At 43.9% G+C, this 22297-nt stretch overlaps 1 protein-coding gene across 2 annotated transcripts; it reads right to left on the reverse strand.

The window, feature by feature from the left end:
- Window positions 1-4417: 4417 nt before the first annotated feature.
- Window positions 4418-21452, reverse strand: GOSR2 (golgi SNAP receptor complex member 2). Of its 2 annotated transcripts, XM_068418641.1 has the most exons (6): window positions 21365-21452; window positions 18622-18686; window positions 15682-15790; window positions 14552-14684; window positions 11625-11765; window positions 4418-7682 (listed from the first exon to the last, which is right to left on the reverse strand). In XM_068418641.1, the coding sequence occupies exons 1-6, from the start codon at window positions 21391-21393 to the stop codon at window positions 7521-7523; spliced, it is 639 nt and encodes a 212-aa protein (XP_068274742.1). In that variant the 5' UTR covers window positions 21394-21452; the 3' UTR covers window positions 4418-7520. The 2 variants fall into 2 exon arrangements, with proteins under 2 accessions (XP_068274742.1, XP_068274743.1); XM_068418642.1 differs by lacking the exon at window positions 11625-11765.
- Window positions 21453-22297: the final 845 nt, after the last annotated feature.

The raw sequence follows: 22297 nt of genomic DNA on the forward strand, positions 1-22297 counted from the left end.
CAGGAGCAGGGCCTTCTGCCACTTCCCGCACTGTCCCTGCTGTTCTCATCTTCAGGGTGCAGCACATGCTGTCCCTCAGCAGAGCTGCAATCCACTGGCACAGGAAAGACATGTCCTTTCTCCAGCCTTCCCTCTCCTCCCGCCAGTTCCAGAGCACTGAGGAAGGGATAAGCCCCTTTCCTCCCCACTCCCATGGCCAAAGCCACGTCTGCACATAGATTTGTTTGTGGGAAGAAGGGGGAGCTCTACCTTCAGCTGCATATCTTTTCAGGGTCGATGTCTGGGTGGAAGGCTTTGGTTCTTACAGACTGCTCTTCTAGCACTCCGCGGTTTGCACTGCCAAGGTCTCTGGGCCCTTTGTGGCTGAATGCAGAAGTCCATGCAATCCCCTGGTCACAGCCAGTGGCACCAATTTCTGTTCCCTTCTACTTTCCTCATAGCCTGGAGATGAACACAGGGTGCCTGTAACCCCACAGAGATGCACTCATGGCTGCAGTGTATCCATAGGCATGGTTCACATCCAGTGGCATAGTCCTGGAAGATACACTCCCCCTGTCTCTCCCCCCAGCAGTTCAGACTGGGGTCTTTCTTCAGTGCTATCTTCAGCTAATGGGGATTTGGGGCAGTTGCATTTGTCCCCAGCTGACATCCAGGAAACCAGCGCTGTCCAGTGCCCCCCCATGAAAGCGGGCAGGGATCTTTGTTACTGAGAATAAGCAGCTTTGAATCTGACCAGTTAAATCCTACTTAGTCACTCTTGTAACCTAATCATAACACATAAATACAGGGTCCTGAACTATATTGGCACCTACCCAGTGCAAGAGGGAAGAGAGGGAATAAGGAATATTTTTCCAAGGCGGGGGTGTTTACGAACAACATGAAGTGCTGGAAATGGGAGAGAGAGAAGAAAACAGAACTGCCTGGTGGGGCAAGGAAATACCAGCTGCAAAAAATACCCCTTTACACTTGTTCTGGAAGGTGAGTGAGCTCCTGGTATTGTTTTGCCTTTGGAGTTCAGTGTCCAGCTCCTTTGTCTGTGCTGTGGTCAGGAAGGCTGGAGGAGAAGAGCTGGGTGGTGATGGGGACCAGGCTGTCCAGGGACTCTCTCTAGACTACAGCCTTTGTTCTAGGTATACTCCTCACTTTGCAGCAGCAGTTCAGCCTGGGTTACACGGATTAGTTGTGTGTGGTGTTTCTTTTAACTCCTCAGGAACCACCTTCTGCTTCTGAGCTTCAGGTTCCAGCAGGCAAGAGCCCCTGGGGTTACTGAAGGCGGCGCAAAGTCTTCTGGCAGATCAGGCTCTGGCCCCACATCTCAACTTTACAACCAAACCACATTTAAGAAGTCATTTCCCCTTTCCTGGCTTTTAGTCCAGGTTGTAACTCATAAAGCCAAAAGCATGGTTTCAGCTTGGAGATCATTTACGAGTGCTTGCTAAGCAATAGGCTGGAAATCAAAGCAGGGGCTGTCCACACAGCTGCAGAGCTGTGCATATTTCTTTCGAAGTGTTACCCAAACCGTGCAGACAATGTGTCTCCTTACGCAGGTCTGACGTACATTCCAGAGCAGGTAGCTTGAAACAGCCCCTTCACCTCCTGTCCAGTGTCTGGGAAGGACCTTCCTACACGGAGCTCCCAGCCCTGCCAATGCCTGGGTGCCTCATGGCAGCTGTTCCTATTCCCTGGAGTACACAGGTCACCGTGGGAAGGACCATGGCTGTCACATCCCATCCTTGCTGCTGTGATGTCCCTGTCCTGGGAATGCTGCTGTGAGCCACTGGGATCGCAGGTATCACCTGCTCCACGGGCAGCAGTGCCTGTTGCTCCCAGCTAGCCCCTGCCACTTGGGCTCCAGAGGTAGACGGGCACTTACACATTCATCCCAGAGCCCTGTCACCAAACCAGGTGGGACTCCAGGCTTTGCAAAGTCCCTGAGGATTTCCATAGGGCTCTTCCCACCTGCCACTGGCCAGCCTGGCTGTGCCCTCCTCCCTGCCCATAAGGAGGGGATGCACCAAGCCAGCATCTGAGTTACTCTGGAGATACCATGATGGCCAAGGGCAGCAGCACTCCTTTGCTATATCCAGCACAACTGATGTCTGACAATATACCTGCCCTATATTTTGCAAGTCTGATACCATCTGAAGCCCAGCTGGGTTGGCATTTCTACAGCCCATTTCCAGAACATTGCTGTCACATACTGTTCCCTGGTCCCCAGTCACTGTTTTATTCCCCTCTATTTGCTCTTAGCTTTTCACCTCCCTAACTCAAGGCACAAAGATACGCAAGAGTGATAGAAGAACAAGAGCCAAATGATTGCCTGGGGAGGAAGAGGGCAGATTGCTGCCAAAAATCCACCCAGCACTGCAGCAGCTTGTGGTGAGTTGGGCAGGGGGGGTGGGAGGGGTGTGCAGGCCTTGGGCAAAACAAAACAGAGCGAGGCAGGAGCACCCTCTGCAGAGCAACTATCAAAATGGTTATATTTACACAGTGTTATTGTGAAAACATGATACCATCACCTTTGGATTGTGTTATAGCGCACGAAGAGAAATTTTTCTTCTACAGTTGAAGCATTCAGTACTGATACTATGAGTAGTGTTACCACTGGTTTTGTTTTACTCTCAAGGAGGTGTTGATTTTTAATATCAGTTGTAATCACGCATTATAGGGTTAACATTTGGAAACAGTATACGTAATACAGGCATACATATTAACTTTGGTTACTAGACAAGTATGAACATCCTCTAGTACTTATCTGTACTATCTTCTAACTTAATTCTATCCCACCCAACCATAATGTCTTATTATTCATTATCTCCCCCTCCAATCTGCATATACCTTAGCCACATTTCACTCTGCTTTTAACTGCTAAAATACCGACTGCACTTAGTCTATTTGCTTCAAAACTTTTACCTGTTTTATACCTGCCTAGATTTTTTCTACACGTACAGTCACACCTTAAAGCACACAGCTAAATCAACAATACTATTTCTAGGCTTGAGCTGCTGCTTATTGTTTCGAAGTCCTTTAGGGGACCACCCAAGAAGATAAACTGCGAAGACCTGTCTCAGCAGACTGCCAAAGGCTGATCTGATCTATGTCTCTAGTTTATACCTACATCACTGGATGAATTTTTAACTCTCTTGCATTCTTTGCTGGATATTTTCTGATTTGGTAAGTGGTTTGTAGCTGTGGGGAACTTGGAATTACTGCAAAACAAAACATAATTGCAAAAGAAAGATAATCTAACCCCTAACCTAATTCCCTAACCGATGGGATCTCACATTTTAAATCCACGATCTCTTTATCAACAGCCACATTTTGCCCTCCAAGTTCTTCCTTTGCTATCTTCCATTAGAATCTAGAAGGAAGGTTGAGCAGGACACCAAGACTCCAGCCCCCACCACCTGCACCATTAGCACGTAGAGCAGGAGAGAGGAAGGTCTGATCCCTCTCCAGTGCCAAAGAGGGAGCGGGCAGAGCACGCTGAGGTCCTAGGTGTCTTCCCCATAGTATAGCTCCCCCCTGCACCCAGCTCCCCACTATCCCAGCTGCCCCCACGCTTCTGTTCCACACTCAGCCAGCAGAGACCACGACTACCATTTCTACCACCCTCTGAGCCACCACCAGTTCCAGGGCCATACAAGCCCACCGTGTCACCACCAATCTCACCAGTGAGAGCCATCACTGAGAGTGCTGGTCTGGAGCCAGCAGACACACACTGTCCCACACCTTCCAGCCCCACAGTGTGGTGGGACCTACTTCCTACTGAAAAACACAGACTGGGCTACTCCACAGCATCCCTGTGACCCTCTCCCTGCTGGTGCCTTCTCCTCTGCAGAACTCTCCTCCTATCCCCATCCATTCTCAGGGAACTGGGAAGAAAATCCACCCCGTTTCTCATCTCCTTTCTCCTCTTTGCACACTTTTCTCCCTCCGTATGCAGGACTTTCCTGGTTTATGCCTCCCTGTGTGTTTCCATCTGGCTCTGCACTCCCCCAATTCCCAAAAGCCTAAAGAGACAGTCCTTTTCTCTCCCCTTGAGGGACTGCCCCCTCAGATGGGGCATCTGCCACCACACACCTTCCTGCGTGGGCAAAGATGCCTCCTGTAGTGTCCCCTTCCCTTTGGCTGGTGGCTTCGGTGCCTTTTGTTATCAGTGCATTTATACAAGACCTCCTTATTCCTCACTAGTTTCAATGCCAGCTGAGCTTTGGCTTTGACGCTTGAGTAACATCTGTTCATTCCTCCACGGCAGCTGACCCCTGCTCCCACTTTCTTTCCTTTTCACATATGAGCTCAGGTAGGGGTTCCCCGTTTGGCCAAGCCAGCCTTCTGCCTCACCTGCATCAAGATTCGGAATACTGGAATTTGTCCAGATTGTTTAAGCATTTGGGCATGGTAAAAAAAAACTTCATTTTGGTTGAAAAATCTTTATTCACATAACACATCACATGAATCACATCATGTCCCACCCTTGCCCCTTTATGTATAAAATACTGGTAAAAAGTTTTTTTTTTCCAGAGGCAAGTTAGTTTCCACAGTGTCCTCTCGTGAGAGAGCAGTTCATCCAAGAGCTGGAACACTTGCTGTGCCACAGAAGTTCAGAAGCAAAACAGCTCTGTCAAAGGAAATGTAGTCTTTAGTAAGAAAGGAAGCTTTACACAGCTGTAGCAGCAACGTGTGTAAAGCCACCAGGGTTTCAGCTCTGTCTCATTTCATGTTAGGACCCTACCTGTGCTCCTACTGTGGCACGCTGTAATGAGAGAGGCTTTGAGGGTTTTACACTAACAGTCCGAGATAGCACAGATGCTCTTGTAAATCATTTTGGACTTAACATGTAGAACAAATTTGTCTGAAGTTGCACATCATCAAATCCAGTTACCTAAGTGGTTCCTTCAAGCCCCACATCTCACCTTTAGACATAGTGAATAGCAAGGACACTTTGCTTACAAAAGGGAAATTAGCCTACACAAGAACAAGGAGACTCTAAAAGGGCAAAATAAATGAAGAGAGAAACATGTATTAAAATGCCAAGCTAGTCTCAAAACCAGAAAAAAAATCCAGTTCCAATTATTTTATGGTTCCTATCACATGCCAAAAAAGGAAACAAATTGGCTAGAGTCCCACCTCGGTATAAGACAAATCCTGCTACACCGGGTCACAACTATATAAACTTTAAACACTATCAAATGACATCCTTTAAACCATAAAGTTGTAAAATCAAGGTGGAATTGGACCAGTTTATCAGAACAGAAAAAACATGCGCCAGGGATCCCTTACAAGATGCCCAACTGATCTCATAGAAGATGATCTCACAAGTGCATAGTATGCTAAATCTATCAGATTTCATATTTTAAATAAATTTAAGATAAATTTAGATTCGTGATACAGATTAAAGATAGATGATCTATCACTGCAGACTTCCTCTTTTCCTTTTAGTTCCCTAGTCCCTTAGGCTCAAATGAAAAGATTCTGTACTTGGTCTGCTAATGTGTTTCCTTGGGAAAGCATAGCAGGCTGAGGAACACGAAGAGCACGAAACACTTGAGAAGCACCAAACACCTTGAGAAGCACAGAACGGAGAGCCAGAAGGTGTGCAGCACCCAGGGTATTCAACGAGCACTGAGGCTTTCCTGCTTTCTTCTGCTGAATCATTTGATAGGATTATCTAGGCACTGACGGCAGCTTGGCCTCCACTCTGGTGTCTTCAGTGCAGCCAGCCAGCGCTCTGACTGCTGACTCTTCTCTTGCTCTGGGTTCCAAGTATGAAGCTGACTGGCCTGTGACAGCTGATCAGATTGGGTGCTCTCATCTGGGCTTTAAAGCTATGCCACAGCACGCGGGTCAGCCAATACTTGAGTTATGCAACTGTAAGCAAGCACAGCTAAAGTCCGTTTCACTTGCCCCTATTAACTGAAATGCATTTTTTACAGTTACTAATACCATTTATCCAAGTTTGCAACAGGCTACATGATAAAAGCAAAGCTTATTGCAGCAAAGATAGGATGCAGAACTTGCAATCTGTTCCTAGTTAAAAGACCCACAACCATTCCAGACAGACAAAAAATGAAGGAAATGCCAGTATCATGCCACATCATCTGAATGTGACACTTCTGTGCCACTGTCAAGACATCTGGGAATGCTCCAGACTGGTACACAAATCGGGATGGGAATGTATCTGAAGGCTGATTGAAATGGATGATGCCCAAAATCTCAGGATGGCCGTTCTGACAGAGCCCGCACAGTCTGCAGGGAAAGGAGTACCATATTTAAACAGTGAGGCATTTCCTAACTGTGAGTGTTTAAATGTGGATAGGTATCTACAACCAAGGAGATAGGTCTAAGTTGCCTATCATCTCTGTGAGATGTATGAGAATGTCTTTCACAGTAATTTTGCAGGTACAAAGGATAACACAAAGAACACCCTTCCCAAGGATGAGGGATGTTTACCATCCCAAGGCACGTAACTTCAGGAAACTCTTCTGACGACAACTGATTTTAAGTGAAAGGTCTGTTGCCCTGATCCCACTGTTATTCTGAACGTAAAGAAAAGCAGAGAGCACCCAATCCAGCTCTATGAACATAAAAATCACAATCTGAATTTGAGCACAGCGAGGACTTGCCTGCTTCATCGATTCAAAAAACACCCGCTAGAGCACAAAACCCCAACCGCCTCAGAAAGTGAATACAACTCACCCAAACGTGATGTGCACTAAAAATGTCAAGAGTCTTACAGTTTTCGGAGGCTGGATTTGGTACTAGGCACAGTGAGATGACACAGGCCTCATGCATCTGACTCAAAGCAGGCAGGAGTACAGCATTCAGCTTCCACGGGGAAGCAGTGGGGCATAAAAAGGTACCAAAAACATACCTCAGATGAGAAGCATTTCAGCCTAAAACGGGAAGATTTGTGCTGGTTAATACTGTATGTGTAAACAAAAAAGTTAGCTGAGGTTATAAATGTGCTTTAAGACCCTTCCCCACAAATCCTTCTCCCTCCAAGGAAAATGGTGAGTTTGCAGATGGGAACCCTGCACTTCCCACCTCTTTTTGCACACTTACTCCGCAGGAGCATGCCCACAATGCGAAATTCTCCTCAGTGGCATTCTTTCATTGCAAAATACAGTAATCAGGGTCACTTCTAGCTCGCTAGGTCTTCTGCTCTGCCTTTGCATCCTCTTATCCCTATCTACTCAAAAGGACACCCCTACCTTGCAATACAGCTGGGCAAAATTTTCACTTCTGCTTCCTATTTAACCAGATTCCTAAACTTGCAGACAATAAGGTGAGAACAGTAAAGGCCAGGGATATCTTTATAGGGCCATTCTCAACTACAGCGTCCCTAGAGAAATTTGTTTCCCTACATGCTTTCCACATGACGTGTGTCTGAGTGTGATTTGTAAACTCTGAAGTTCACAGGAGGGGCTCATCCAAAGCAGCACTCAGAGGAAAGTACAGTTTGGAGGACAGTCCGTATTGCTCCAGAAGACGATCTCCTCTGGCAACAGTTCAGTAGCTCATGTCAGATACTGCACCACGAGAAACATAATTACACAAGTCAAAATCATTCCCCCAATCATGAAGTATTTATCTTGAAAGGCTCGCTTCTCAATCAGCCGCATTACTGTATTGGATAAGCCCAACATGTTGGCAACATCCAGGATCTTCTTGTGAGTGCCCTAAGAATAAAAAGACAGCAAAGAAACAATTAACTTCATGGTCCAACACTTCTTATTCCACAGTCCAAGAATATTTCATCATGGGTGGCAAGTGATGGATTCTGATCAATGGAATTTGATATCAGCCGACAGTTGCTACAGTTTAAGAGGAGATGGCCACATGACCCTGGAAATAGCTGGATGATGAGACTAATTAATTCACACACATGAACAGGAATGTGGTTAAAGATACAAAACAATCTGTCCAGACAGAGACATCATAAAGAGTGGCTCAGAGAAAATGCTCTCCCTACAGAGGCATTAATAGTTTTTCTGGTCCTTTTTCAGACACTCAGTCTAGCAAGAGCTTGAAGCTTCTAGATCAGACAGCCTTTTTTGCAGAACTTCCTTCCTGCTGAAGTACAGTTCATACCAACAACAGATTGAAAAGGAGGTCCAGAAACTTGTAAGGCTAATGGCTGAGTGCAATGAAAAGGCATACAAAAGTAATTAATGCAATTTCAAGAAATCCTTCTGGAGAAAAGCACTGAATCATAGAATGGTTTGGGTTGGAAGGCACCTTTAAAGGTCATTTAGTCCAACGCCCCCTGCAATGACCAGGGACGTCCTCCACTAGATCAGGTTGCTCAGAGCCCCATCCAACCTGACCTTGAATGCTTCCAGGGATGGGACATCTACCACCTCTCTAGGAAACCTGTTCCAATGTTTCACGACCCTCACTGTAAAAAGTTTCTTACATCTAGTCTGAATCTACCCTCTTTTAGTTTAAAACCATTACCCCTTGGCCTATCACCCCTACTAAAAAGTCTGTCCCCCACTGAACAAAGACTGCTAGCAGATGTACTGCAGGCAGGCCCAGACCTCAGTTCTGCTTCACTGCTGAAGCAGCTGGTATTATTAAGAACGTGGATTCCACCACTTACCACATCAGCAGTAAGCACATGACAGATAAACACAGTGAGCTGCAGAACAGGAGGTACCAGGAAATGAGCTGGAGGAGTCACTACTGCAGTGCAGCAGGAATAATCCTACTTTATTTCAGGGCAACGGTCAAAGGAAACTGTTTGACACACAGGCACGTAGATGTACTCTGGGCACAGTTCAGGGCTGGATGTCATCCCCTCTGGGAAGAAGGGAGAGAACTCATGGGTGCAGAATCACGATGGTACAGGTAGGTGAGAAGCACCTTTCTAGATAAGCTAGACGAATGGGTAACATACCGATGGGCCCGCAGAGGTGCTGCACTGAGCACCCCAGCCCAGCTCACAGAGAGACACTGGCCAGGACCAGCCTCCATTGCACCTATGTGTGCACAAAGATGGGTACTGCTGGAGAGCAGCCTTGTCACATCGTGGTGACGATAACGGACCTGATCTCTCAAACTGACTTCTGGGTCCAAGTCCTTAACAGAACACCCCGCTTCAGAAAGCTGCAAGACTTTAAGTTATTTCTTCCCCGAGCAAGGTCAGTAGTGCAGATTCCCACCACCATGCTCTACTACCATGCTTTAACTTTAAAATAAAAACTGTCTAGCTTCTGTTCTCACAGTCCACTGTATCTTTGGTCTCAAAAGAATAAAAAGGTAAAATTTGGGAATTGTTTTGAATATCAGCCTGATTTAAGATCAGAAAAGCTCTCTGGGGACAGAATTTATATCAACTGTATTAGACATACATGCACAGTTTCTCAATCCATAAAATATACAGATTTGCAACACCAAATTAAATAATCAGTTTCTTCTGTAGAAGGCTGTGTAGGTATTCATGGCCTTTGCTGAAATCAGGATATGTCTCTGCTAGTAAAACATAATCAATTTTTTTGCCTTCATTTAATACATGTCACATTAAACCTCTGGATACTACACTTTAAAGTTCAGCGCTTTTCCTGTCTCTGCAGCAATCTTTTCATGCTACTTCAGAACAAAATAAAACCTTCCTTGGAGAAGAGAAACCAAAAATGAAGCTTTAAAATGAAACCAAACAATAGGAAAGTGAAGACTTCAATTCTTGCAGTCCGTGGAACAGTGGAATAGTACAACTAGAAGAGTTAAAGCCTTGTGACAGTTTGGGAGTACTTGGTTCGTACCTGTCTCTATTTATAACCAAGAAGTTACATAGATTAACATGCTTCCAAATTAACTGACGTAGCTTTAGAAGTTGTCTCTATGCTAGCTGCTTCTGCCAGATTTGTAAATGGGCAACAAAGTCTTCGATAGCGTAGAAAAGCTAAGCTAAGGGGAAAAGGAATATGAACAGATGTTTCCTTATCTGTGAGTGAGAAAAAATATCCCCCTGAAAACATAAGAACATGATGCTCCCAAAAGAACAGACTATCAGTAGCAGTGGGCAGAGACACACTAACAACTTCACAGTTCTGACCTGAAGTATCCTTGACTTGCCACAAGTTCCAGCTGAGGCAAGGCATGCTTACATTTGCAGAAGGCCCATCATGATCTAATGGGAATCCAGGCACGTTACTGCAAGCTAACAAGCAAAAGAAGCAAGATGGGCCTATTGACTACAGGAAGAAATAGTATTTCCTCCCAGTCTCTTTGAGGCAGCAGGTCCTGCAAGTGTTCCTTTACTGTATTTGCCAACTGTGGTTAAGTTCTCCTGACTTGTGATGTAGGCACTTCCTTCTCAGGAACCCTCCAGAAACCAAGTGCTTCAGTCACTCATCAGAGGTTACCTTGAATCAGTGACTTACCACCTTGTAGATCAACAACTCAATTCCCCATGTGAAGCACAGGTACACTTGTGCACTTTAATGACTGCATGCCCCAAGCCACTGTGATCAGCCACCAAAGCTATCCAATGCTAAACGCAGAGGACAAATGTCTCTGCCATTATACCCTGCGGTGGTCCTGTCCAGTGCTTTGGGAATACCAGCTAGCTTGGACCTCTGTGATCACGACAGGAAGTACCTGGCTCGTGAACTGCAACAGACAGTAGGATTAAAATAAGCACCTAACAACTCTACCCTGTGAGGACATCCACCTCTGGTAACTGCTAGGAAATGGGTACCATAGGTACTAGAAGTTGCTCCAGCAAAATGCCTGTGCACTTCAAGGTAGAGCACAATTCAGCTGTCTGTATGTAAGCTGGCGAGACTGCCTTTATAGCCAGTGAAACTCTAGTCTGCAGTCCATGGAGCTTAACATGTGATTCTCTGACCAAATGTAGGAATTAGCAATTAAAAATATCTAAATCCTCTGGCAAACAGATCCCAAAACAAAGCAATATCATAAAACAGACAACAATAGTTATCCCCATCAGAAGAACAATACAACAGAGATAGGGATTTCCCCACATTTTTCAGAAATCCAGCTTTCCCCCAACACTTCTTATTAAAAAGCTTTAATTAAATTAAAAAATTTAACACCACTTTGAACAGTCTTTAAAATAAAAGACAAATATTTGTTATTAAGAGACATGAAGAAATACAGCTGTCATTTACAGTATTTAGGGAAAGGTAATATCGTTGAGGTACATTAGATCTGAGAGAGTATTATCTTTAGTAATAAACTTAAGCATAGGTACTTTATGCCAGCTTTGTGGTTGCTCTCAGTGATATTCATCTGAATCAACATCAATCTGCCAGCTAGCCATTACTTCCCATTCTTCACTTGAACAAAAAAAAAACAACCAACCAAACAAAAAAAACATAACGGAACAAAACATAACATCCAGCACTCCAGATAGTAACTACTGTGCAGCTGAAGACCGCTAAGCCATCCAGCCACAAGAAGAGCATAAAGACATTCCTAATAAGATGATAAAACGTAAAGATTTTAGGTTTAGTTAAAATGGAGTTTGGGCCTTTCCCAGCATTCCCAGCTCAAAGCAGTGGACTGAAACAAACTCATGTATTTATTTTACTTAGCCTGGTCATCATAAACGCAGAAAAACGTGGGGTCTTTTTGGTAAAAAATGATGCCCCCACCTTTAATGTCACTCTCTGGTCCCTCAGCCCCTGAAGGATGTTGGTCCCACTGCCAATAAGATCATCCACGCCACGGTGGGCATTCTGGAGGGATTCATTAAACTGTAATGTTTCGTCGATCGGTATGGTGGTGTCAGAGTCCTGTGGGGGAAATGGGGTCTTGGTTACCTTGCCTGCTCACTCATACTGCCCATACATAGTTAGATCCAGAAAAAGAACATGCAGAAACAAATGTGGCAAAAACTTGACAGGACTTGAAGGATTATGTTTTAAACATTTTTTCATAAGGATATGGAAGCAAGCCAAAGGCAAAGTTGATCAGCTATTCGACTGCAATTAGATCTCAAAGGACAAAAAGTCAGATTAAAAGTGGAGAATTTTTTATAATCTCAGTTTATGATGTATGTAGGAAAGGGTATTACAAGAGAGAGCATCAAAACTAACAGAAGGTGTTGAACAAGGAGTCATTTGATCATTGCAAGTGGAAGACTTTTGAAAGATTTAATATCACACTTCTAAGCAACAAAAGGCCTGCAAAACACAGTGTCTGGGAGATGACATTCTATAAACTCCTGTTTACAATAAGGTGTAAATTTCTGATAGTGAGGACAAACAGACATGAACCTAGCTCACTGAAGGTCTGACTCACTTGCCACCCAGGCCTCATCTAAATAAAAAATGAACATTTTTCCAGAAAAGATGCATTAGCTCAACTAGAAACTCTGAATCTTGAAATGGAAATAACTGGATAAAATTCTGTAACCTGGTTTGTACAAGAGATCAAAGGATGCAATCACTTCCAAAGGCTTCCAGTTTAATCTTCTCTGGACACCATTCCAGCAAGAAAGTCAAGCTTATCACTCTCACATTGTTTTATGAACAGGAATCATGATATTGGTGAGAGGTCAGCGTGGAAACACTGGCTTACCTGCTTCCATGTACTCAGAATGGGAAGAATTACTAAAATGCAGAACTCATATTTAGGGCAGAAGATGGTTAATACCCTACATTTGACTGTCCGCTGTAGGTTACATGCATGTAACAATACCAGACTTGCTCTGAGTAGACTCTGGTGATTATTGTAAAAAAAATCAATAAGGGAATGACATGTACAATCCAGTGTTAGGTGTTGTACTGCCTAAGTGGGTGTTCTGCTTAGTGTAAAAAGAATGGAGAATAAAGGACAGAGCTGGTAGCAGTTGCAGGGTCAAAGTTACTGGATGAAGAAGCTGCGACAGGATACACATCTCTGATCAAACGTTAATGAAGCACTAAGGCTGAAACAAGTGTCTTGTCTTACATGAGTCTGTAGCGCAGAAGCACTTGGATTTGCATCTGAATGGCTATTATTTAAGATATTTATTTATTAAAACTTCAAATCAGCAGGGATTCCATTTCCTATACGAGGAGCTTGCAGGGGTTTTTTTATACACCACAAGGCAGCAAGAAAAATAGCAAAGTAGATTTTTGACCCTCGTCATAGGCAGACTAGATGGCATCACATTTTTTATTTGCTCTTAGTGGTTTTCTCCAGAATGGTACAAGAAAAGGCTTTAAAGATAAAGACCACATTTATCTTTGAATTAAGCAAAATGTTCAGGAGCGCTACAGCTTTCAAAAGCTGTTATGCATGTAACAGTGATTTACTGAGGATGCTTACACGCCCAGCTGACATTTCTATTTAATAGAATAGGGTAGTATATAAATAGAAACTGTGTAAACAGGTAGGCCAATAACTGACAAATAAACCAGCGTTTTCCTATTAAAGGAATAGTGTACTTTAAAAGTCACATTTTTGTAATGAATTAAAAGAAATGCAAAATAATCATGCTTTTTTTTTTTTTAATCTTGAGACACCTTTCAGCATCTAAAGGAGAAAAAAATAACTTGCTATTTATTTTGCATTTGCAAGCCTGCTACTGCTCTTCAAAACTGTTCCACTTACACGTGTTTTATTTCTGGACAAGTTTTCCTACAAGAAATTTTCTCCTTATTTGCAGAGGAACACCACAGTGTTTTGAAAACAAATCAGGTTTCAAATTTCAGTGTTCCTTTCAAGTCCTATTTATAATTTCAAAATAGCCAACAAAATGCTAGATGTCATCTTTATGTCAGGCTTTGAGAAGTGCATCGAACTTCCCAAACCTCAAGAAAAGAGGACCTCTCACCTTCATTCTTCCTTGCCCGAACAGTGAATGACAACACAGAAAATGAATGGTAGGTTATATGCCTTTAACAACAACAACAAAAAAAAAACCCAAACAAACAAAACAAAAATGAAAACACCACAAAACAAAACAAACAAACAGACTAGCTTTTGAGTTATAGAACAGTGAAATCTGAAAGCAAACCTAGACTATTCAGAGCAACATTGCTCTAAGAATTTGCACTGGGGGGACTTCCCAGTGGAGAAACTGAAAATTAACAAGAACAGGTGGAAACAAATTCTTGTTATTAAAAACTTTTGAATCATTTACAGGTAAAAAGCAAGGGTTTTTTCCCCAGCTGTGTGATTTATATTTGGATAAATTAATGCTTGCTGACATCTACTGACAGCAGGATGCATAACAGCCAGACATTTTACAAACCTCAGGATCTGAGAAAGACATTTGACACAAATCCAAGTAAAATGTATACTTCAGTACCTACCTCATTCACCCTTTTGAAACCTCTATATAAAGTCAGGTAGAACTGCAGTGGATAAAATAGGAGCAGCAGTTTCTGGAGTCTTTTACTACTGCCTCTTAACACAGCAACTTTTCCTCATATGAGAGTTGTACTTTTTCAAAACGTATTATTATTCTTTTCTATATTCTGTTTTCATCTCACAGCAGCAATCTAATAGAGTCATGCCTACATCTTGCCTGGAACTTCTCTGAAAGACTATGGCTTCTAGAACACAGAGATCTAAAATAAAGAATATTTACATTAGTAGTGAATGTCCGTGCAAGCAGCTCTTCTCTCTGTCGCTCCTGCTGCTCCCGGATGTAACGGCGATGCTGAAAATTCCTCAGAGCTGTCTGCAGATGCTGAACATCATACTTCAGCTGGTCAACTCGGCTAAAGGATCAACAACAGGAAGACAAGCCCAAGGATGAAAATACCAATCTTTTCTGGTGTTTTTTATATGAACAATGGGGCATTATAAATTAACATTATATTCCAGACTTAAATCTTCAGTGCCTCGTTTTTCTACTGAACAGGTGATTGTTTAACTGGAGGCTAATGACAGAACGTGAAGCAGAATTCTTAGGCTGTCGTGGACATCCTATCCCATGACTATAGTCTCTTCAGGAGTTATACATATATTCCTCATTTAATACAGATTTGGAAAGATGGTGCCATTTTAGCAGTTTCTATTTTATGACCCTCAGGCACACAAAAGATTAAGCTTTCAAGTTTCATTAGTTAGCACCATGTTCTTAAGTTTTGAGTTTTTATTAAAAAGAGTTTAAAAGTCAGTGGGCAATACAGGACACATCTCCATTGGGCTAAATCAAATCATGTTCAGAACTCCATTGTCTCTGATTAAACGTTTGATAACTATAAAGAAAGCCTAGATGACTATTTCAGATACCGACCTCTATAATATAGGCGACATGAAATCCACCCCTAGTATCTACAAAGCCATTTTGGGACTAAACATTAATAGTAGAGTCACAGAATAAATTAGAACAGAAAGTCTTGAGGTCTCCGGTCCACCCTCCTGCTCAAAACAGTGCTAACTTTAGAAACTTCCTTATCACCAACAGCTAGGAAAATGGTCCAGAGAAAACGACAGCAACCGAATTAATTTCACTCCTTACCTCCACAAATGCCATTAAAAGCAAATGCCATATAGAGGAGAAATTTTTTTAAGCATCGAAGTGCCATGTTCTGCTCATCTCAGAACAAAGCCATGAATCCAGTTCCATCACCAGTCTGTGGTTAAATGCAGGAAAGTGATTTTGCCTCTGTGCCTCAATTTTGCTACTGCAGAGCACAGACATTAGCTAAATTTAATGAAAATAATTACAAAGACTACACTACACTCTCATAGCAAAGAAAGTGAACTTACAGTTTAGCATTCTGTCGCTTATTGGGAGGTTCTTTGCTTGACAGGATTTCCAGACGCTCCAAGTTGCTGAATATATTGTCTATTCTTGCCTGAATCTCATTTTCTACTACTGCAAGGAAATAAAAATGTGATTTGATTTGAATTAAAGAACTGCAATCTGAGTGAAGGTAAAAGCTCAAAAGCATCCAAACCATTATTTAAAACCTGACAGATGCAAATCCTTATTGGATGAAAAAAGAATCAGATAACTGAGAACTGTACATACCATGAAAAGCCACTTCTTTAACTCAGTAGTCTGAGACTCTTGCCTTTCCCTCCTCCTCTGAGAAGGGAGCAAGGAAAGCCCATGCTCTTTCAAGGTATCTGAGCTCCTTTCCCTATCAGCTCCATGCATTAGGATTTAAAGCTCCCACATTCTCCCCTGCAGCCCCTTCCTGTTCCCTCGGCAGGATTTGCTCACACAAGCTAATAGCCAAGATGATTCTCACAACAATGGCAATTTAAACCTCTGAAAACTGTTAACACAGAGTTAATATACGTCATCCACACCTACAGCAGGGGAGATTGACAGAGCATGGGAAAGACTCAGAGTTGACAGGAACTGGCAGACTGGACAAACAGCTCAGAACAAGGCCAAAACAGGGCTGAAGGCCTTGCGAGTGGGAAAACAAGGCCACAAAACTATTGCCTCTATAATCACCTACATTGCAATTGCTTCTGATAATCTGTAGGAATAGCAGAGGGGCAATAGTACACAATGCAAATTCACATACTTGTACCTTAATGAGGTGGGAAACTGATACAACAGGGGAAGGAGAGCCATATGCTTTCAGTTACAGTAGTCACTGTACAGCAAAACTCTGTACAAGCCACAACCCCTTTCCTCATTTGACAACCACGTTCTCTAACCATGTCACAATCCAGCATTTCACAACTTCACGAATTGCACAGAAAGGTGAAAGACAGGAGCACCATTAATCATCTGACATTCTTGTGTCTGAAGAAGGTGAGCTGTAAGGCTGAAGGTCCGCACCCTCCAGAACACATCCACAGGCTGATTATTAGAGGACAGAAGCACCGTCGTGTATGTGCAGCCACGAGGACGGTCCTGAAACCTCAGACTGCCACGGTCAGACCTGATATAAATAATCGCCAATTCCTACGAACACCATTTGTTCTTATTTTGCATTTAGACTAAAGAGGTATACAGAGAAGCATTATTAACCAACTGCTAACTACTCCACAGTATCTCAGGACTTCCCAGAAAATCACGTTCAGCAGAACCCGGAAAAGCAAACAGCACATACAACCCCTTTTCTTTGCCCTTTGATCTCACACAATCAAAGAGTAACTAACTCACGTATACAGACACAAATCAATCAAATAGTCCTAATTCATCTCTCCATCATTTAATACAGCTAAACTTAACAGAAAAGCAACCAGGAGAGCAGACAGACAATTACGTCAGCTTTTGCTAGTGGAAACAACAGTAATACTATCTTGGTCATTTCACGCTTTTCTGAGCAAGAAGGGATTATTTGCCCAAAGTTGGAAAAGGAAAGCTGCAACAGAACGTTTGATTTCCCGGCTCTTATTCCTGCTCTTCAGCCAAAAGATAATCCTGTTCCCCAGAAATTCTGAAATAAGCACTAATATCTAGAGCACATATCTGTATTTTTTATATATATATATATATATATATGAACAGCATGTTCATTTATTGACCATGTAAGATGGTGCGTAATCCTATCTCTTGAAATGGTCTCAAGTAGCAGAGGCAAGATGGCAAATTCTGCTAATTTTCAAGGGGTTCCAAAATCACATCCAGTGAAGAGCAGTCCAGGAAGTCTGGCATTGTACTAGGAGTAGTACAACCACCACGAAAAACCAGAATCAGTAGACAAGTCATTATTTTTTGATAGGAAAAGTTATCACAGCCCTTTGTACAGCAAAGTCATGCTTCACAAATATATTTAGGGTAAGAGAAGTCAGTCAACGTGTGCATAAATGTATCCAGTCAATGCAGCATGCTTTTCATTTCAGAAGTTTCTGGTGAGGCCCATTAGCAATTACTCATACTTAAAGCTTCAAACACAGGTCCAAAATACATTTGCCAATTCTGCACTGGGGTAAAAAGTCCTCCCACAATATGTCATAGTATTTTATTACAGTCATGTTATTAGCACAGGGTTATAGTCCAAATTTACTGAAGCAATTTCAGACCTAGCTGTTCTACATATTTCTCATAAGCAGATGGAATTACAGGTTCTGACTCTGATGCAAGCAGGAACTATCAGAATCATCCTGCTTAAATTCCTGCACACCAAATCATGGCATTTTCCCCAGAAACTGGACTAAGCATCTTTTGGAGAATACTGCCAATTAGTGGATGCTTAAGGAACAGCAAATAACAGGACAGGTATACAATGACATTTCTCAGCTTTTGAGCTTCTAACAAACTAGCCCAGTGATGTCCTGAATTTGCAGTTATGTCCCCATCAATATGTTCATTATACCTCCATGGATGCATCAATGTGGAGTTTTTTAACCTGCTTATGTTGAAGGCCTGCGAAGTGTACCTTGACAATGAGGTCCAAAACCTAACAGCACCAAAAAATACTTGGCATTCCCATATCAAGACATTGTAGAAGCATGCACAGTAAGCACTATTTGTCAATTAAAGAATTTGAAATAAATTCTTGTTCTGTCTTTTCTGCTCTGTCCTTCATACAAAACATCACCTTATTGAAGTCCAATAGTAAAATAATTTTGATGCATTCCAAATTGGTGATGTGTCTCACCAGCTGATCACAACAACTGAAGCACCAAATTTGTTTCAATAATGATTGTAAATACAGTGATAAAGCATACAAGGTTAAAGATGCAAGCTAAATCACATCAGCACTGGAGTGAGACTTTTCTCACTAATTAATTACTTACAGTGTACTGACTCTTTGTCTGAAGTCTCCAGGCGCCCCATGTAAGATTGGACCTCATGGACTTGCCTATCAAAAGACAATGAATAAATAAACAGAAGTCAGTTAACAGCCATAAAATCAAATCATTTTTCAATACTTCAATTTTCAGCTTCCTTTACTTAAAAGTACTTTTTGGAACAGAATAGGAATCAGCTACATGGTATTCAGTGCAGACAGTCCATCACTGAACACAAAACCACCACCCAGTTCTTCAGTATGACGAAAGCTGTGCTTTCATTTAATATGTATCTACAAAATAACTTTCAGTTTAAAAACAAAAATCAAGGTGAAAGGCCTTTTTTTTTTCCTTCAGAGATTTCCAATCCAGTTCTAGCTCCCTTTTCGTATTTATAACCCGAACCAGGACTCTCCCCCATGTCACACACCTGGCATCCTGAAAGCCATGAAGACCTACCTACTCCAAGACAACCACAGAGACAAGATTTCAGAATCACAGTAAGAACTCACAAATGGTGAGCAGAGCAGAGAGAAGGTCTGACTGGGAGAAGACTGGGTACAAGTAAGACCTGAATACTAGATCTACAGTGAAATACTACCTACGTACGCCACCAAAGTCAAGAGCGCTGAGGAGACACCATGCCTTTATGTCACTGCGTAAATGGGCAGTACACATCTGCCACACTAAACACAGGTTTTGCCCCTCCCTTCTCAAAAACAAAACAAGCACTGACAAAGGTTCAGAGGACAATAAAGATTATGAAAAGTACAGAGGAGCTTTTATACAAGAGAGAGTTTTTCAGTCTGGACTGGAGATGCTAGTGGGGGGGCTAGAGCATAAATGGCACAGAAGGTGAATAAGGAATGACTTTCACTGTCTCTGACAACATATGAATTACAGAGGCATCAAATGAAATTAAAAGGTAGCTTAAAACTGAAGAGAAGGAACTTCTGATGCTGGACAAGCAGTGGCAAAAGAAAGAAAAAAAAACCTAACACTGATGGTTATTAAATTCCTCTGTTTCAAGAAGCCCCCAAGCCTCAAATTTCTGGGAGGTTGGGACAATATTCAACGAAAGTGTCGCGTATGTTTGCCCATTTCTTACTGTCAGTCCTAGAGATCTGCAGTTAGACAATGCTGAACGGACACTGAGACAGAAGGACCTTTGGCCGTACGCTGTGTGAACAATCACAGCAGCTGGGACTCAAACTTCAAGAAATACACTGAAAAAGATACAAAAACACCACGACCTTTTCTGAAAAAAATTTTAAGAGTTCATAATTTTGGTCACGTTACTGACTCTTTTTCTGGTATTACTGTTCGCTAAATACAGCACAAACGTTTATGAAACCAGACCTCTGAAACCAACTTACCTTACAGAGTAATAAAATATTTATTCTTCAGTTATTATAGGAGGGTTTTTTTAATAACTATCAGGGCTACCTTCCAAATCATGACACTGTGCTGCTAAAGAGATAAGTGAGTATGTCATAAGTACTGCATTACTTGGAATTAACTAGAGAACCAATTTAATATCCAATATCTTACAACTCATACTTGTTCTATAGGTCTGTTTTCAGAGCTCAACAAAGAAACCCATTACCACAGAAATTTGGAATATTTGGCTTAACTGTCTCCTTTGGCTCTTTCCCACAAGCTATTCCATATCACACAGAGCTGCAAGATTTTTTGCTTTATTTTGCAATTTTCATACCACTTCTATCTCACCAGATTAGCATTACCTGTGAAACAGAGTGGTTTTTACTGTCACGGGGTTGCACGTTTCCCAAGGTGGCTTAAATCACAGAATCATAGAATCCTTTAGGTTGGAAAAAGACCTTTAAGATCATCAAGTCCAACCGTTAACCCAGCACTGCCAAGCCCACCACTAACCCATGGCCCTCAGCACCACATCTCCACGGCTTTTAAATCCCTCCAGGGATGGGGACTCCACCACTGCCCTGGGCAGCCTGTGCCAGTGCTTGACAACCCTTTTGGGGAAGACATTGTCCCTGATCTCCAATCTAAACCTCCCCTGGCACAACCTGAGGCCGTTTCCTCTCGTCCTATCGCTTGTTCCTTGGGAGAAGAGACCGACCCCCACCTCGCTACACCCTCCTTTCAGGCAGTTGTAGAGAGCGAGAAGGTCTCCCCTCAGCCTCCTTTTCCCCAGGCTAAACACCCCCAGGTCCCTCAGCCGCTCCTCATCACACTTGTGCTCCAGACCCTTCACCACCTTCGTTGCCCTTCTCTGGACTCGCTCCAGCACCTCAAGGTCTTTCTTGTCTGCTAGCCATCACAGAACACCTACATGCCATAAAAATCCAACTAAATTAGTATGCCTTAAACGTATGTACCTCTAGTAAAACAGACTCCCTTGTTTTCAGTGAATACTTGCAACCCTGTGCTGTGAATCCCGAGGCAGCCAGGCTGTGCCTGCTTTCGGACTGACGTGGCCAACAGCAGCCTGGGACCCCGGACACACAGCCAGAGGGAGGGACAAGTTTTTCCTTCCTTCCGTGGCTGAAACACATTCCTCGCGACAACGCCTCGGGGCGCAAGATGAGAATTTTTATGAGAGAAAAGCTTTTAAAGGACTCTGAGAGCGCGCCGGGCCGCAGGCAGGGTGTCCGCCTCAAACTCTTCCCCCACACCCTCTCACGCAGACCGCTACGGCCGGGCCCGACCCCGGGCTTCCCTCGGGGGTTCGGGCCCTCAGCCCGCCGCGCCCCACCGCCTCACGCACTTGTTGGTCTGGTGGTAGAGCCCCTCCATCACGGCGGCGGGCCCCGGCCCGGCCGCCTCCGCTCCGCCGCCCACGTCGCCGCCGTCCACTTCCGGGCCCGCCGACTTCCGCTTCCGCCGGCCGCGGACTGACACCACCCCCGCCCCCCCGCCCCCCCGCCTCAGGCGCCTGCGCCGCTCGCAGCGCCAGGCGCGGACGCCAGGGGGCGCTGCCGGATCGCCGTCCGTCTGCGGGGCGTCAGGGCGCGGGGGCGGGTTTAGGTGGTGGGGGGATGGACGGGCCGGGCCCAGAGAGCTGTGGTGGATGGAGTTAAATCCAGCTGGCGGCCACTCACCAGTGGTGTTCCTCAGGGCTCAGTGCTGGGGCCGGTTCTGTTTAATATCTTTATCAATGGTCTGGACAAGGGGATCGAGCGCACCCTCAGTAAGTTCGCAGATGACACTGAGTTGGGCGGGAGTGTTGATGTGGAGGGCAGGAAGGCTCTGCAGAGGGGTCTGGACAGGCTGGATCCATGGGCCGAGGCCACTGTGTGAGGGTCAACAAGGCCAAGTGTCGGGTCCTTGCACTTGGGTCACAACAACCCCCTGCACCGCTACAGGCTGGGGGAAGAGTGGCTGGAAAGTGCCTGGTGGAAAAGGACCTCGGGGTGTTGGTCGATGGTGAAGGGTCTGGAGCACAAGTGTGATGAGGAGCAGCTGAGGGACCTGGGGGTGTTTAGCCTGGAGAAAAGGAGGCTGAGAGGAGACCTTCTTGCTCTCTACAACTACCTGAAAGGAGGGTGTAGCGAGGTGGGTGTTGGTCTCTTCTCCCAAGGAACAAGCGATGGGACGAGAGGAAACGGCCTCAAGTTCTGCCAGGAGAGGTTTAGATTGGAGATCAGGGACAATGTCTTCCCCCAAAGGGTTGTCAAGCATTGGAACAGGCTGCCCAGGG

The sequence above is a fragment of the Nyctibius grandis genome, chromosome 26 (assembly GCF_013368605.1).
Source record: "Nyctibius grandis isolate bNycGra1 chromosome 26, bNycGra1.pri, whole genome shotgun sequence".
Lineage (NCBI taxonomy): Eukaryota > Metazoa > Chordata > Aves > Nyctibiiformes > Nyctibiidae > Nyctibius > Nyctibius grandis.

What these genes read in the sequence shown, in the direction of transcription:
- GOSR2 (XM_068418641.1), bottom strand. Translation starts at nt 21,393, where the DNA reads ATGGAGGGGCTCTACCACCAGACCAACAA. An exon ending in CTCTACCACCAGACCAACAA is followed by an intron (nt 18,687 to 21,364) that starts GTGCGTGAGGCG and finishes GTCTTTTGATAG; the next exon opens with GCAAGTCCATGAGGTCCAAT. An exon ending in ACCAGAGAGTGACATTAAAG is followed by an intron (nt 7,683 to 11,624) that starts GTGGGGGCATCA and finishes TTTTATTCTTAG; the next exon opens with GGCACTCACAAGAAGATCCT.